Source organism: Colletotrichum siamense (assembly GCF_013390195.1).
Source record: "Colletotrichum siamense strain Cg363 chromosome Unknown KSG_Cg363_contig02, whole genome shotgun sequence".
Lineage (NCBI taxonomy): Eukaryota > Fungi > Ascomycota > Sordariomycetes > Glomerellales > Glomerellaceae > Colletotrichum > Colletotrichum siamense.
This window is the reverse complement of record NW_023501015.1, coordinates 5,052,863-5,066,297: the sequence shown is the minus strand read 5'-3', so window position 1 is coordinate 5,066,297 and position 13,435 is coordinate 5,052,863. Positions and strand designations below refer to the sequence as shown.

At 51.2% G+C, this 13,435-nt stretch overlaps 3 protein-coding genes across 3 annotated transcripts; 2 read left to right on the top strand and 1 right to left on the bottom strand.

Moving 5' to 3' along the window:
• Positions 1–4,057: 4,057 nt before the first annotated feature.
• On the bottom strand, positions 4,058–5,761 carry CGCS363_v003309 (uncharacterized protein; the record flags this gene model as incomplete). Its single annotated transcript, XM_036635158.1, has 7 exons — positions 4,058–4,358; positions 4,410–4,469; positions 4,531–4,913; positions 4,980–5,047; positions 5,102–5,323; positions 5,399–5,534; positions 5,636–5,761. The coding sequence occupies 7 exons, from the start codon at positions 5,759–5,761 to the stop codon at positions 4,058–4,060; spliced, it is 1,296 nt and encodes a 431-aa protein (XP_036500494.1).
• A 2,287-nt stretch (positions 5,762–8,048) lies between these two features.
• On the top strand, positions 8,049–10,595 carry betA-2 (Oxygen-dependent choline dehydrogenase; the record flags this gene model as incomplete). The annotated part of the gene is made up of 5 exons (XM_036635157.1): positions 8,049–8,098; positions 8,456–8,855; positions 8,918–8,998; positions 9,052–9,109; positions 9,166–10,595. 5 exons carry the CDS (start codon positions 8,049–8,051, stop codon positions 10,593–10,595), a joined length of 2,019 nt encoding a protein of 672 aa, XP_036500493.1.
• Positions 10,596–11,320: 725 nt separating this feature from the next.
• On the top strand, positions 11,321–13,255 carry CGCS363_v003307 (putative acyl-coenzyme A synthetase; the record flags this gene model as incomplete). The annotated part of the gene is made up of 3 exons (XM_036635156.1): positions 11,321–11,384; positions 11,448–12,787; positions 12,935–13,255. 3 exons carry the CDS (start codon positions 11,321–11,323, stop codon positions 13,253–13,255), a joined length of 1,725 nt encoding a protein of 574 aa, XP_036500140.1.
• Positions 13,256–13,435: the final 180 nt, after the last annotated feature.

Genomic DNA, 13,435 nt, shown 5'->3' with positions numbered 1-13,435 from the left:
TGAGGCGCGTCGGCTTCCGAGACCGTGTTGCAGCCTGATTCCTCCATCTATAGCCCAATGGAAAAAGGCATGCATTTCACCCACACAAGATATCGTGAGCCCTTCACCGACAGCTCCACCAACCGTTGCTCGGCAAGAATCCCTAAGGGGAAGTTGCAAGCTTGACATGTGAAGTGCCCAGTCAGAAGGAGTCCCGAGCCAAAGGCGACCGTAGCACTACCCCAGGCAGGTTTTATTCCATTGATAATGCCCGACTTTCTCGGGCTACCTTTAAGTTTAGGCTCGTTGAGCGTTGGTGCCTTATGATTGCCATGGTTCATTGCCGCGTCGTTTGTGCTCGCGAGATGGAGGGCAACGGTGTCACAAGTCGGCTCACTTAGCCGTCCCCTCTCGTGAAGAATCTCAAGCGATCTAAATGCAATGATTTCCTGTCCCGAGACATCGAAAGTATAAAAGGTCCAGCGATCCTCTTCAACATTTGGTATCACGAACGTCACATGCAACCCGCCGAAGTGTCTGTTGACCTGTCCCTTAACTTTTGGTTTCTTTCACTGCTAATGATTTCAAATGCGTCCCCTCATTGGGTTTAAAAAGCAACGTCACGTCCGTCGGCGTGTTTGTCGGTGCTTGGCGCATCCATCATTTGACTGGGAGCGTGAGATTCTATTCATCAGTACCGAAAATGAGTCTTTCATTAAGACAAAGTACGACGGAACCACAACCCTGATAAAGACATTTCTTGAAGATCAGCAGTATTCACCAAGAGTATACTATGAGTTGCCAATTTTCGTCACAATCTGCCCAGATGATGTACTCACTACATTGTACACGGGACGTATCCCAGCTTCCGGCTCGAGAGTAGCGTGGATCGACGAGAGAAATCAATGTAAGGGACCGCGAAAGGAAAATGGGCCGGTAACAATTGCCGAGCTCTATAGAAAAATGACATTGAAGGTATGTTGGCCAATTGTCTTATGGTTTCCTAAGAATTACGCTCATAAGTTGAAAGCGATCCGGTCACTCGCAGGAACCCGATGCCAACACAAGAAGAGTGTCAGAACTTTGAAAATTCTCACAAGGGTTGAAGCTGACAGCCTAGTAGTCATGTGCCAGATCCAGGCTCTTGGACACTAGCCGCCTTGATCTTGTCGGCCTCGACCATTGTGGCTCCAGCACTTCGAGACTTCATTCTGAGACATTTCACGGCTCAAAGACGGTTTCGTGCGGCTTTTACTGTAGGCGCTATCTCATGTACCACATAATTAGGCCTTAGACAGGTTTCCTAACTCTGGATTACCCTAGGACGGCCCCTTCGCGTTCACTTTGGAGTTCCACGTGCCCTTCTTTGCGCTGAGGAAGCACTCGCGAGTTCCACGTGATAGCAGGAAGAGACCGGATGGATCTCCATGTCGCAGAAGTATAGAACTGTCTTTTCTCACAGGCAACGTAAGTTCCACTGACCGTAACCCGACATCTTACTGGCTACATGAAGTTCAAACGTCCCTCCTCGTTGTCGGTAACAACAATACTGTATGGACAGCGTATCTCTTCACCGATACTTATCATGATGAAGGCTCCGCACAAACCAATCATGAAGATTTATCTTCATATCAGCAGCGTTCGAACGAAGACGAGCTGTTCTACGATCCTCTGACTATGGGACATCACGATGCCAATATACCGATCTGGGACCCGAGGGAATACTTTTGTCTGATTGTCAGAATCAGACTCGGGCTCATCAAAGAAGAATGGGCTTATATTCTCGTCTTTTTGACGGGGAAAATTGGATTCTTCGTAAGAAGCTCTCTTTATGCACCATTCTGAATTGTGCGAGGCCAAACTTTACCTAGAGCTGACACATCGTACATAGGAACTAGGCATTCCATCATTCCTTGAACCAACAGGTCTAGGCTCCGCTGAGGCACAGGCACGTGCCATTGAAAATGCATACGATTGGATTACAAATGCCTCTAGACTGCTTCATAGTCTGACTGGTAATCTCGTCAGAGTGATTCAGACGTGGTCATCCTTTGCCAAAGATAACATCGGGGAGCTTCTCGAAGGAAGCTCTAATCAGCTGAAACTATCACTGCAGAAGATCAGTGCTAGTATGGATGAGCTTCGTGAGATCCTTTCAGATATGAACGGTCTGATGCAGAAAGCAGAGAAATTCATCGAGCAGGTACGTAAAAGTACAAATTGGAAGCAGCAGATGAGGGTGTTCTCAGCGTAGCTAACTCAATACAAGTTGGGACTGTACGTTCCAGTGGCTGGCAACAGAGCTATTGGTCTTCACCATTGGACATTCAACATAGTAAGCACCTTCTTACAAACATTGCAAAACTTTTGATGCAGAGTACTCATTCACGGAAAACTAGGTACTTTTGATGTCTTCAGGTGGACTATCCTCAGGCATCATGCAGTCGGAGGTCATTTGCTTCGAACCTCGAATCCTCTGCTTCTTCGTTCTTTCCACCATCATAGGTCTGGCCATGTTCGCCGTTAAGCCTCTTTCAATCTATCTGCATCTTCTCTGTCAACCAAACCGTGTTGAGCAGGAGACACGTAGGCACCAGGACGCATCAGATATGGCTCTTATGGGGGCCCCTTGGAATAATGATTTTATTGCGCCCTCACATCCCACCTTCCAGCGCTCGAGGAAACGTACAGACACCTAGACGGGAACTGGTGGGATTTCTCAGTGCTACGTAGCAATCTTTGGAAACAACACAGCGATGGCACCAAATGGCTAGCCGCATGACCTCAGCCATGAACTGTTTGCATTTTGTGTACCTCAGGTGGTAGCATGTGACAGATAACTTTACGAGTGCAAGATTATTACGGCATCAATCCGTTCGACAAATCAATATTGTTCCGCGATTAATGAAACATAAAGCTTCCACATAGGAGTTCCCTATCTGTCATCACCTCTCCAGCTACCAATCACAGATCTACATGTCACCCCAAGGCACCAAGTTTGTTGTTCTTCGCAGTCGTGACGAGGCAAAGACGTTTGGATGGTTAACCGAGACACTAAGTAAAGATAAATGTCGAAAACAAATTGAGATGAGTAATTTTACGAAGCCCGCACAAAGATTTCATCTCTGCAAAAGTGAGAGGATTGGCTTCATCCTCGTGAGTCACGCCTCGCCTCGGTCGGACAACTTTGTTGCGCGAGGCGGAGCTGTAACATTTCATGCGCTGAAGTAAATCACAAGCGCTTTTCTCGAAGCCGCTTTGCCTAGCAGTCTAAGGTCGCTCTCGTCTGAATTGTCGCTTCGTACCTCTCTGTGATCCTCCTACATTTTGTCGATTCCCGAGCTCTCTGGGCAAGACCGCGTAGCTCGTCTGACATGCATAGTATCACTGCAGGTAAATGTGCTGCACCACTCAAGGATGATCGGGCCAATGGTTCTAAAGTACCCCGCCTAAGCGTGAGGCTGTACAGGTTCCGCATGATGTTCCTCTGTTCTCTGTCGCCCAAGGAAAGGAAGGAAAATGATCACGGCGAGGTGCAATCTGCCCACGACATTTCCACACCGAAAATGCATAAATTACAGCCTAATGCTTACACAGCCCTGAAAATTCGCCCCGCTGGACGGGACGTTGAACTGTGTTCGGACACCCTCAAGTGGCGTGAGAAATTGAAATGCACGTGATAGGGGCCATGCTCTCCAAAGAGTACATCAGAAACAACTATTTGGAACACGGTCTTCGCTAGTACCTGTTCACCCACATATGTGCCTCCGTGGTAGTCTGACTATTGAGATGTTGGTAGTGAGAAATACATCCACCGTACGCGATAATGAACGTCTACCTTGGTTACTAAAGGAATCTAGTATTTGATGGCGCCCAGAATCTGAAGGACTGTTGAACGCATTTTCTCTTCAACTGCCCTAGTGTAGGCCCCTACCGTTTACGATAACAGTTGAGATGCCCACAAAAGAAACTTGTGAAATTACTATGGATATACATTATCTCTTTTACTTGATACTAAATAACCCCATGAAAATATGGCCAGAAGCTCTATCGACGCAGAGTCGGCACCCTCCATCCGCTAGTTCCATCTCTGGCTCTTGCCACTTTCCACATCTGTTAGTAGTACAAACTCCGCTTCGGAACGCTTCGGCGTCAGTCGGCGAGCAATAGCATTTGAACCCAGGGTATTGCTCGTCGAATCTGTCGCCCCTGATCCTGATGATGCGCCAGAAAGCTTTGACTTGATGGTCGTAAATGTGGCGCTCTTAGCTGTGAGTCCGGAGAGGAACTTGTAGACGGCAGGGAGGGATGCTGTGATAATTCCGGCGTAGAGCTCAATGGTACTCCAGTAAGCGGCATCAACATAATCGTAGGTAATGCTGTAGAATGTTAGCAAGTGAGTCTCACAGAGTCATAGCATGAATCCTTACTTGGTGCTGTTGGCGAAAACTACCAACGTGCGAAGACGAATGACACTGGCAATCGTGACACTGAAGAAAGAGTAAGTCAATACTGGTCTCAAAACACCCTCGCAAAAGCTGTTGAACTCACAAGATTCCCAAGGAGAACACTACCATGACCATTAACTTCTTCTTCAGAGGCATCTGCAGAAGATACAGTTGATGCAGAGGAAGCACCAGGATGATGACGTCCAATACGATGTTGAACGCAGCACTTAACCAACCCTGAAGATGGATGTTGTTGCACCGACCCAGATGCTTCTCTTCCAACTGTAGCCAAGCATGGTTGATAGGCCAGCACTGGAACAGTGTCGCGAAGAAGAAAGCCGCCGCATAAGCCAAAACAAGACCCATGGTGACCCAAATGGCCTTGCTAAGGTTGTTATGCTGGAAGATGCGATTCAAGAAGAAGAGAATGGAAAGTTTGTTCATAGCCTGCGCCAGGAAGTAGAACAACTCGCCGAGGAAGTAGTACTGCGGGACGTGATATCAGTATATACTCTTGAGTACGAAGTATAACACCTAAGTATAATAGCATACCTCAAGAACATTCTCAATGTTCTTCAGCGGAAGAGTCCACATATCCTTGCCCAAGCCATTGTCGACCACTAGAAAACACAGTCAGCATTGCTTCATACCTGAAAACCCATGCAAATTCTTACAAGTAAAGGCGAAAACAGTCGGCGGGACGGTGAGGATAACACATGCAATGATCGTCCAGTCATCCCAGCCAAGCTCTCTACCAAAACCAGGCAGGGCAGAGCAAAGACGCAGAATGAAAAAGACAAGCGCAAGTGCAAACCCAACTCCTGCAACAAGGGGCGGCTTCAGACTCTCGTCTCGCACGGGAAGACCGCACATGGTAGCGGAGCCATTCTTCGTTTCTAAATGCGACAGAACAGTCAGTTATCACCCTTCCAACCGATTGGATACCCCAAATGTGACAGGCAGGGACTTACTCAGTGCGTCCTCATAATTGCAACCTTGCAAGACACAGACACTCAGGTTGGCATTGAGGGCCTCGTTCGTACAAAGGCAAGTCGTGTCCGTGAGTGAACAACCTGATGTTGGGACAAGCTCAGTCAAGCAGACGAGCTGGTTACCAAAGTTGGTATACGATCAGCGACACCATTTTTGGTCGACGCTAGTGGGGGATCTAGCGTATGAAAGGGGCCAGTGCTTCATCGTCTACTTACTGCACATGCCGGGTATAACTTCTTTGCCATGGCCAGTGCTGCGGCTGCGGCTTCTGCATCTGTCTGGGCCATGGTGTTTGAAGCCATGAAGGAGGCGGCTAAAACCGCAAGCATGGAGAACTTCATGATGCCGGTGTTCTGGGTGACAGCAACTCGGGGACGCTCTCCAAAATGGCACTGGTCGCTTGGCAAAAAGGCCTGAAACGGGGTTAAATAGAAGAGGGCAAGCACAGAGAGAAGGGTTACTTGACCACTTAAATCCCATGTCACACTCTGCTGTTCCTCCATGCATGAAATTGCCTCGCAAACACTCCTTTGATCGGATTCCTGGGAGTAAAAGCACGCAGCACTACTCCTCCAGGCCCTACCATGCTCAACGTCTTCCGCGTGAGGGCGAGTCATTCCGCTCTGACTTACGAAAGATCTGCCTGGATCGTCGCCCTGGCATGGGGACAACACCAAAGGCCCAGCCAGACCCCGCCCAGCAGATGAGCACAACTCTATGTCCCTTGCACCGGCACTTGGGAAGAAGGACCGTGTCCTGTGGAGCGCGTTGGGCTGCCAGGTACCCGGCCGAATGGGAAGACATGCCAGCCAGTTACCATGGAGGCGGTATGTGCTAACGGAGAATTTGGGCAGATAGCGCAAGAGATGCTTGTTGAAACGGTTTTCTGATCGTATTTGCGCCAACATCAAGACTTTCGAGAATGCTTCGGCGGGCCCTTTGTCTATCGTGCATGACCAACAACTCACGGGACATGACCAACTCCAGAGGGACGCGCTGGAACGCGTCTCGTATGCTCTGATACAGTTCGCCAAGTGCTGTGCTCTCATCCCACGCATCCCACTATCTCCATAACTTCAATAAGTTTATTGTTTAACAGCGGAAGTTTGATGGCGGACGTCTCTAATCCGCACCTCAAGCTTTGAACACTCAAATCCCGTGCCATCCGTTGTTCGCTTGCAGACCGCGTATCTTGGCCTCCCCCTTATGCCGTATTTCCTGGATCCCGACCGTTGAGTGGACAGTTTGCTGGGCATAACCTAAAATGGAGAGCACGACTCACGAGGTTACACTCGACAATGGACGACAGCGGATCAGAAATTGTAAACTTTTTAATTTGCTGTGGGCTACCACGCCAGCCGAAAGAGTGAGATCTTCGGCGGCCTCCACCGGGATCATCCCGGCTTCAGCGAACTGGTGGCTCTGGTTCTGGTCCTGGTTCGGGCCGTAGTTGGTGGCATCGGACCACGGCCCTCACTGTGGCCAGTTGCTGAACAGACGTTTGGATGATGAAGCCAATTCCAAGACAATCGTTTCTCAATTTGCAATGGCTGCGCAGCGGGTGTTTCTCCCGGTCGAGCCGTTGCGATGTGGCTTGGAATGCCTTGTGCTCTGTCCTAGCGTTGCATTTCTTCGTTTCGGTAAACCATCCCTGCTGATGGAGACCCTTGAGCCCTACGTTGTCGGCGCGTATGGCGGTGTCAGAATAGGCAATTAAGGTAGTCGATCGGCAGTGTTTGAAAGCATCGCTTAGAAGTTGTCTCCTCATTCTTCAACGGCGTTTCCCGTACGCGAGGAGCACGCACTCGGGTCCCTAGTAGAGATGACGAAGAAGACCACGATGGACGATGGGGCTTTGCATCGACGGATGACTTGGGAAAAAAGACACGACGAAGTCAATTACCAAAACGACAACGACAGACGTAATTCGACGAACAGCAACACCGAATCAGCCATTTCGGGTCGATCAGTGATAACGGACCCCGAGAACGCTTGCATGCAGCCTCTTTCGGTCTTTGCTCATTCGTTGAATTTGGCTTTACGTCTTGGAACTCACAGTTGTTCGCATACGCCCCGCCTTAGTGTGGGATGCCATGCCGTGTTGGCCGACTGACAAGAAGACAGGGGCCACAAGAAGAACGAAGCACCCCGGACTGCCCCCTGGTTTTCTTTCCGATTTGGGCAGAACTCTTCTTTTACGGGGGTTTCAAGGGGTTGCGTGAGTGCTGATGGGGCTGGACTGGGGGCCAAAGAGCGTTGTAACGACAATGGCACCCGCCAATGAAAATTGCGCGAGGGGATGATTGTCATATTCTAGAAATGAACTCCTGCTGGATGGGTTGTCAATTAATTTGCTGCTTTTCGTAAGTCACTTATCACATCAGCAATGCCGATCAGCGGGGAAGTCGTCGAGAATGCAGCCCGGAACTTGGGAAACCACCAACCATACTTAAGATCCAATCCCGATGATACTGCAGCCTTGGCTCTTGAGACTTACTCGTTCTCACCAACTTACAGCCTTTGGGCGTCCGTCACTCTTTTTATCCAACATATTCCACCGGCTATTGCACCGGCTAGTCATTCATTTATAATAATTTACGTTCGTTTTAAGACCTGCTCCCTGTCGCCATGAAGTTCCTCGCGCCCGCTGTGGCGCTCATTGCGGCAGTCAATGCTGCGTAAGTCTTGACTTTTCCTATCGTCGTCAGGATAATGCTCTTCCACGATGGTGGTGGGTGTCTTTGTCATCACCAACGTGGCTGCTTTGTCCACGGATCTTCAAAGTTGTCGGCACTACTGCGGATGCTCCAGTCGGCGCCTCCATCGAACTACCCTGTTATCTTTGGTCTCCGCTATCGGTGTTGCCCTCATCTTGTTTCCTCATGTTTCCTCTTTTCCTCTATCTTCGCTTTGCTGTCACCGACTGCTTTATTCTGGTTGTGGGGCGAATCCTCATCGGCATAGCATTGATTGTGCCCAACACCTTTCGTCATCATAGTTATGTTGCGCATCACTTGACTTACATGATATCGCAGTTTTGATGAGCCCCTCGGCCCTACCATCACTGCCAAGGGTCCGGTAGCCAACTCCACCTACGACTATGTCGTCGTCGGCTCTGGTCCTGGAGGTGCTCCTCTGGCTGCTCGCTTGGCCTTGGCCGGCTTCAGCGTTCTGCTGATGGATGCTGGAGAGGACAGAGGAGAGGATGCCGCCGTTCAAGTGCCCGCTTTGCACGTTTTGGCATCTCAGCATGAGCCCATCCAGTGGGATTTCTTCGTCAACCATTACGAAGATCCTGTCCAGGCTCAAAAGGACACCAAGTTCTCCTGGAGAAAGACCGATGGCGAGATCTACGTCGGCACTAACCCGCCTGCTGGCTCCGAGCCTCTCGGTATTCTGTACCCTCGTGTCGGCTCCCTTGGTGGCTGCGCCCAGGTTCGTGGAATCATTGACATCCGTCTTTCGTACGATCTCACTGATTGCTAACGAAATTCTAGCACAATGCTCTTGTGACCATTTTGCCGCAAGACAGTGACTGGAACAACATTGCCACCATCACTGGTGACGACACCTGGGAGGTCAGTAACTTTTCAAACATGACAGGGAAATTCTAGTGCTAACTTAGGAATAGGCGGACAAGATGCGCGAGTACTACAAGAAGCTGGAGAAGTGCCACTACTTGCCTGGTGGTAAGTCTAAAATCCCCATAGGACAATCCCATGAGACTTACATGTTCCCATCGCAGGCCTCGACTCCTCTGTCCACGGTTACGATGGATGGCTCGAGACCCAGACAACCCCTGCGATCCTCATTGTTGAGGACCCCAAGGTTCTATCTCTCGTCCTTGCCGCTGCCACCACCATGGGCAAGAACATCTTGGGCAAGATCATTACTACTGTCACCGGTCTTCTTGAGATTCTGGTCGTCGATGTCAACAACGATGCCCCCAGCCGTGACAAGAACGACGATATCTACCAGATCCCCCTCGCCATGAAGGACCCTTCCTTCACCCGCTCGTCTCCCCGCGACTTCATCTACGACGTGTACACCGCCAAGAACGCAGACGGCTCCAAGAAGTACAAGCTGGACCTGGCCCTGAACACCCTAGTCACCAAGATCAACTTCGATGAGTCTGGCGACAAGCCCAAGGCCACCGGCGTCGAGTACCTTTACGGAAAGAGCCTGTACCGCGCTGATCCCCGCGCTACCAAGGAGGATGGCGGTGTTCCTGGCCGCGTCTTTGCCAGCAAGGAGGTCATTGTCTCTGCCGGTGTCTTCAACACCCCCCAGCTCCTCAAGCTCAGCGGTATCGGCCCTGCTTCCGAGCTCAAGTCTTTTGACATCCCTGTTGTCAAGGATCTCCCTGGTGTCGGCGGCAACATGCAGGACCGTTACGAGGTCGGCATCGTTGGCAAGGCTCCCACCGACTTTGCCCTCCTCAAGGACTGCACTTTCCTGGACATGAACGGCACCCATAACGGCGAGGACCCCTGCTTCACCAACTGGCAGAACGGCGTCGGCGGTCTCAAGGGCGGCTACACTACCAACGGCATTGCCTTCGGCTACTTCAAGCACTCTTCCGTTGCTGACGCCGACCCTGACCTGTTCCTCGGCGGTGTCCCGGCTTACTTCAACGGCTACTTCCCCAACTACGCCGAGCACGCCCTCGCCGATCTCAGCGTCTGGACCTGGCTCACTCTCAAGGCCCACAGCCGCAACAACGCTGGCACCGTCAACCTGACCAGCGTCAACCCCCGTGACACCCCCAACATCACCTTCCGCAGCTTCTTCGAGGGCGTTGGCGGTGAGGAGGATCTCCAGGCTGTCTACGAGGGTATGAAGTACGGCATTGAGGCTTTCGAGAACCTCATTCCTCTCGACGGCTCTTTCGAGCGCATCTGGCCTCCCAAGAACGTCTCTTCCGAGGCTGACCTCAAGAAGTTCGCCCAGGATGAGGCTTGGGGCCACCACGCCTCCTGCACTGCCCCCATTGGCTCCGATGATGACCCGCACGCTGTTCTTGACTCCAACTTCAAGGTCCGCGGCGTTGACGGCCTTAGAGTTGTGGACGCCTCCATCTTCCCCAAGATCCCTGGCCACTACATTGTTCTCAGCATCTACATGGCCAGTGAGAAGGCCGCCGATGTGATCATCGCCGAGGCCAACTCTGCGTAATTTGTCTTTTCACATGAGATTGCCATCAAGGGCTTGTCTCAATCCAGGTCCCGTTGCCACCTAGTTGTCTTAACATCAAATAAACATTTTTTTAATTCAACCCAATGATTTCGTGGTCTCTGAGATGTGTCCGAAATGAACCTTTGATCAAATTGCCAATCTCTTTAGGCAGACCTTCATAATCATTGAAAATAAGCATACGCTACGGCAAAGTTCATGATGAGAATTGAAATTGAAAAATCAAGCACACGGCCAATTACGATAACATGGAAATCGGTGTTACGCCAGCGTCAAAAATGGGATTCACGATACCCACTCAGATTGTGATCCATCTGACTCAGATTGCCATGATCACATTTTCATGATCGCGAGCCGTAAATCGAAATCCAGATCACTTCCTTTATGGGATATTCTGGCGACATCACGATTCTCTACTGTGAAGTAAACACGAGCAGGTCCACTAAGTTAAGGGAGCGGTCAATAAAGTCTAACCTAACTCGGCCAAGAAAACCGTTGAATGAAGATCTGCCAACGACCCTTGCAAGCGCGATGCAGGAACAAAGTCATTTGGACAAGTCCGGGGTGTCTCCGAAAGTCCGGGGGTCTCGCTGGGGGAGCATCGGAATACTACATCAAGACCAAGGAACTCGCCTCATTCTGGAGCATGTCGTCTGACTTTCGAACTTTAACGCGTCGGCAGACAGACAAGTCAGTGAAGAGTCAGAATGATCTACGGCAACCTGGAGACCGGGGCAGTTCCGAGTCTGGACCTCCTCACCCTCCTCTTCGGTAAGTCTACCCACAGCCTCAGGCACAAGACGTCGTGAGTGCTCACCTTCAGTGTCACAATAGACTCCGAACATTGCCTTGCAAAAGAAGATACGCCACTCCACGCCGAGGCTGAAGAGCCAACAAAGTCTATCAACAAGTCCGAGGCAAGGCTTCTCACCAAACAAATCGCACACGTCCTTCGCGTCGAATATGGCATAGGCGAAGATGGCCATGGAAAGGATATCGTTGCATCAATCTGCAGCGGTCAGTCCCGTCTACCGTGCTTCTTCTTTGGCGTCGTCGCTGCTGGGGGTGTCTACTCGGCCGTGAGCTCAGCAATCACTTCGAATATCGATAGTTTCAAGAATGTTCTTGCCGACCCAGATACCAAGGTTCTGCTTTGCAGCGCCGACACCAAGGAGTTAGCCCTGAAGAGTGGCATGAAGCCCTCCAACATCCTCGTTTTGGAATCCTATCCCGAAATCCAGTTGAAGAGTGCTGATGGCAATATCAAATGCAACTTTGCAGCCGCGGGACCAGAGAATCTGTTGGACTGGAAGACGGTGACAGATGCAGAAGAACTACGGAAGACCCCTGTTTGCCTGATTTACTCGTCAGGCACCACTGGTGTCCCGAAAGGCGTCCTTATATCGCACGAGAACATGGTTGCAGAAGCAGTCCTTCCTTCGACCATCAACCGGCGTATCTGGAATGGATGGGCTGCGTCCGGCAAACTCATTGGCGAGCAACCTCTATCCAACGGGTACAGAACCCTCGCACATCTCCCACCAGCCCACATCTCCGGCATTCAAGGCTACTTCGTCAACCCCTTTCTCGACGGCGGCATAGTCTACTGGGTCCCGAACGGACCATTCGACATGATGAAGTTCTTGAGTTACAACAAAAACCTCAAGATCACCACCTTCTTCACCGCCCCACCCATCTACGATGGCATCGCCAAGCTTCATCAATATCGGCCAGCCCTGGTTGACGGGGTGTTCCGATCTCTTCGCGTGGCATACAGCGGTGGCGCGGCCCTGATACCTCAATCTCTCCTCGCGGCCCGAGCCGACCAGGTCCTGGGAGATGCAGAGCAGGGCAAGCCGGTCTTGATCAGCCAAACCTGGGGCGCGACGGAGACGACAGGCGCGGTGACGCACATGCCGCCTGATAGGGCTGGCTGGGACACGCTGGGGAGCGTGGGCGCACTCCTCCCCGGTGTGACGATGAGGCTTGTCGATGAAGATGGCAGGGACACGCAGCCAGTGGGAGAGGCTCTCCTGAAGGGTCCCACGGTGATGCTCGGGTACTATAAGAACCCGATGGCCGACAAGGCGGCGTTCACAGAGGACGGGTGGCTCCGGACGGGTGACTCCGTGAGGGTTCAAGATGGGCTCCTTTATTATGTGGACCGCATGCAGGTGAGTTTGCAATATTCTCCGGCGTCTCTTTGATCACTTGCAGCCCGGTTCTTCCACCTGAAACGACATGGGAATCGGATGCATCCGAAGACATCCACTTAGTCTCTGAAGATGTCAGGTTATTTGCTAATTATACTCCTTGTCTAGGATGTCATCAACAATGGAACCTCCCGCGTGTTTCCCTCAGAACTGGAGACAGTTCTACGGGAGCATGCCGCCGTATCTGATGTTGCAGTGATCGGTGTGCCTCGTGGCGATCAGGGGAGCGCACCCAGAGCTTTCATTGTCCTATCCCCACAGGCGACCAGCCAGGGAGCAACGACCGACATCATTGAGCAGCAACTGATAGAATTTGTCCACCAGAAGACCGGCAAGGGTCTAGCTGGAGGTGTGCAGTTCGTTGAGGCCATTCCTCGAGCCCCTGTAGGAAAGATCTTGCGTAGGGAATTGGAGAAAATGGCATGCTAGATTTAGAAATGAAGTATGTCAGTCGGAGGCCCTCTTTCCAATTGTTCCCCATCACGGGAGAAAGGCTGTCGTTAGTCACAACTGGACGTGTTCTGTGTCCCTCTATTGAACCAACAACATGCGTTTACACGTGTCTTGGCGGCGCGGACCCAGGTTGCTGCCTAGCGACGTGGACCCACG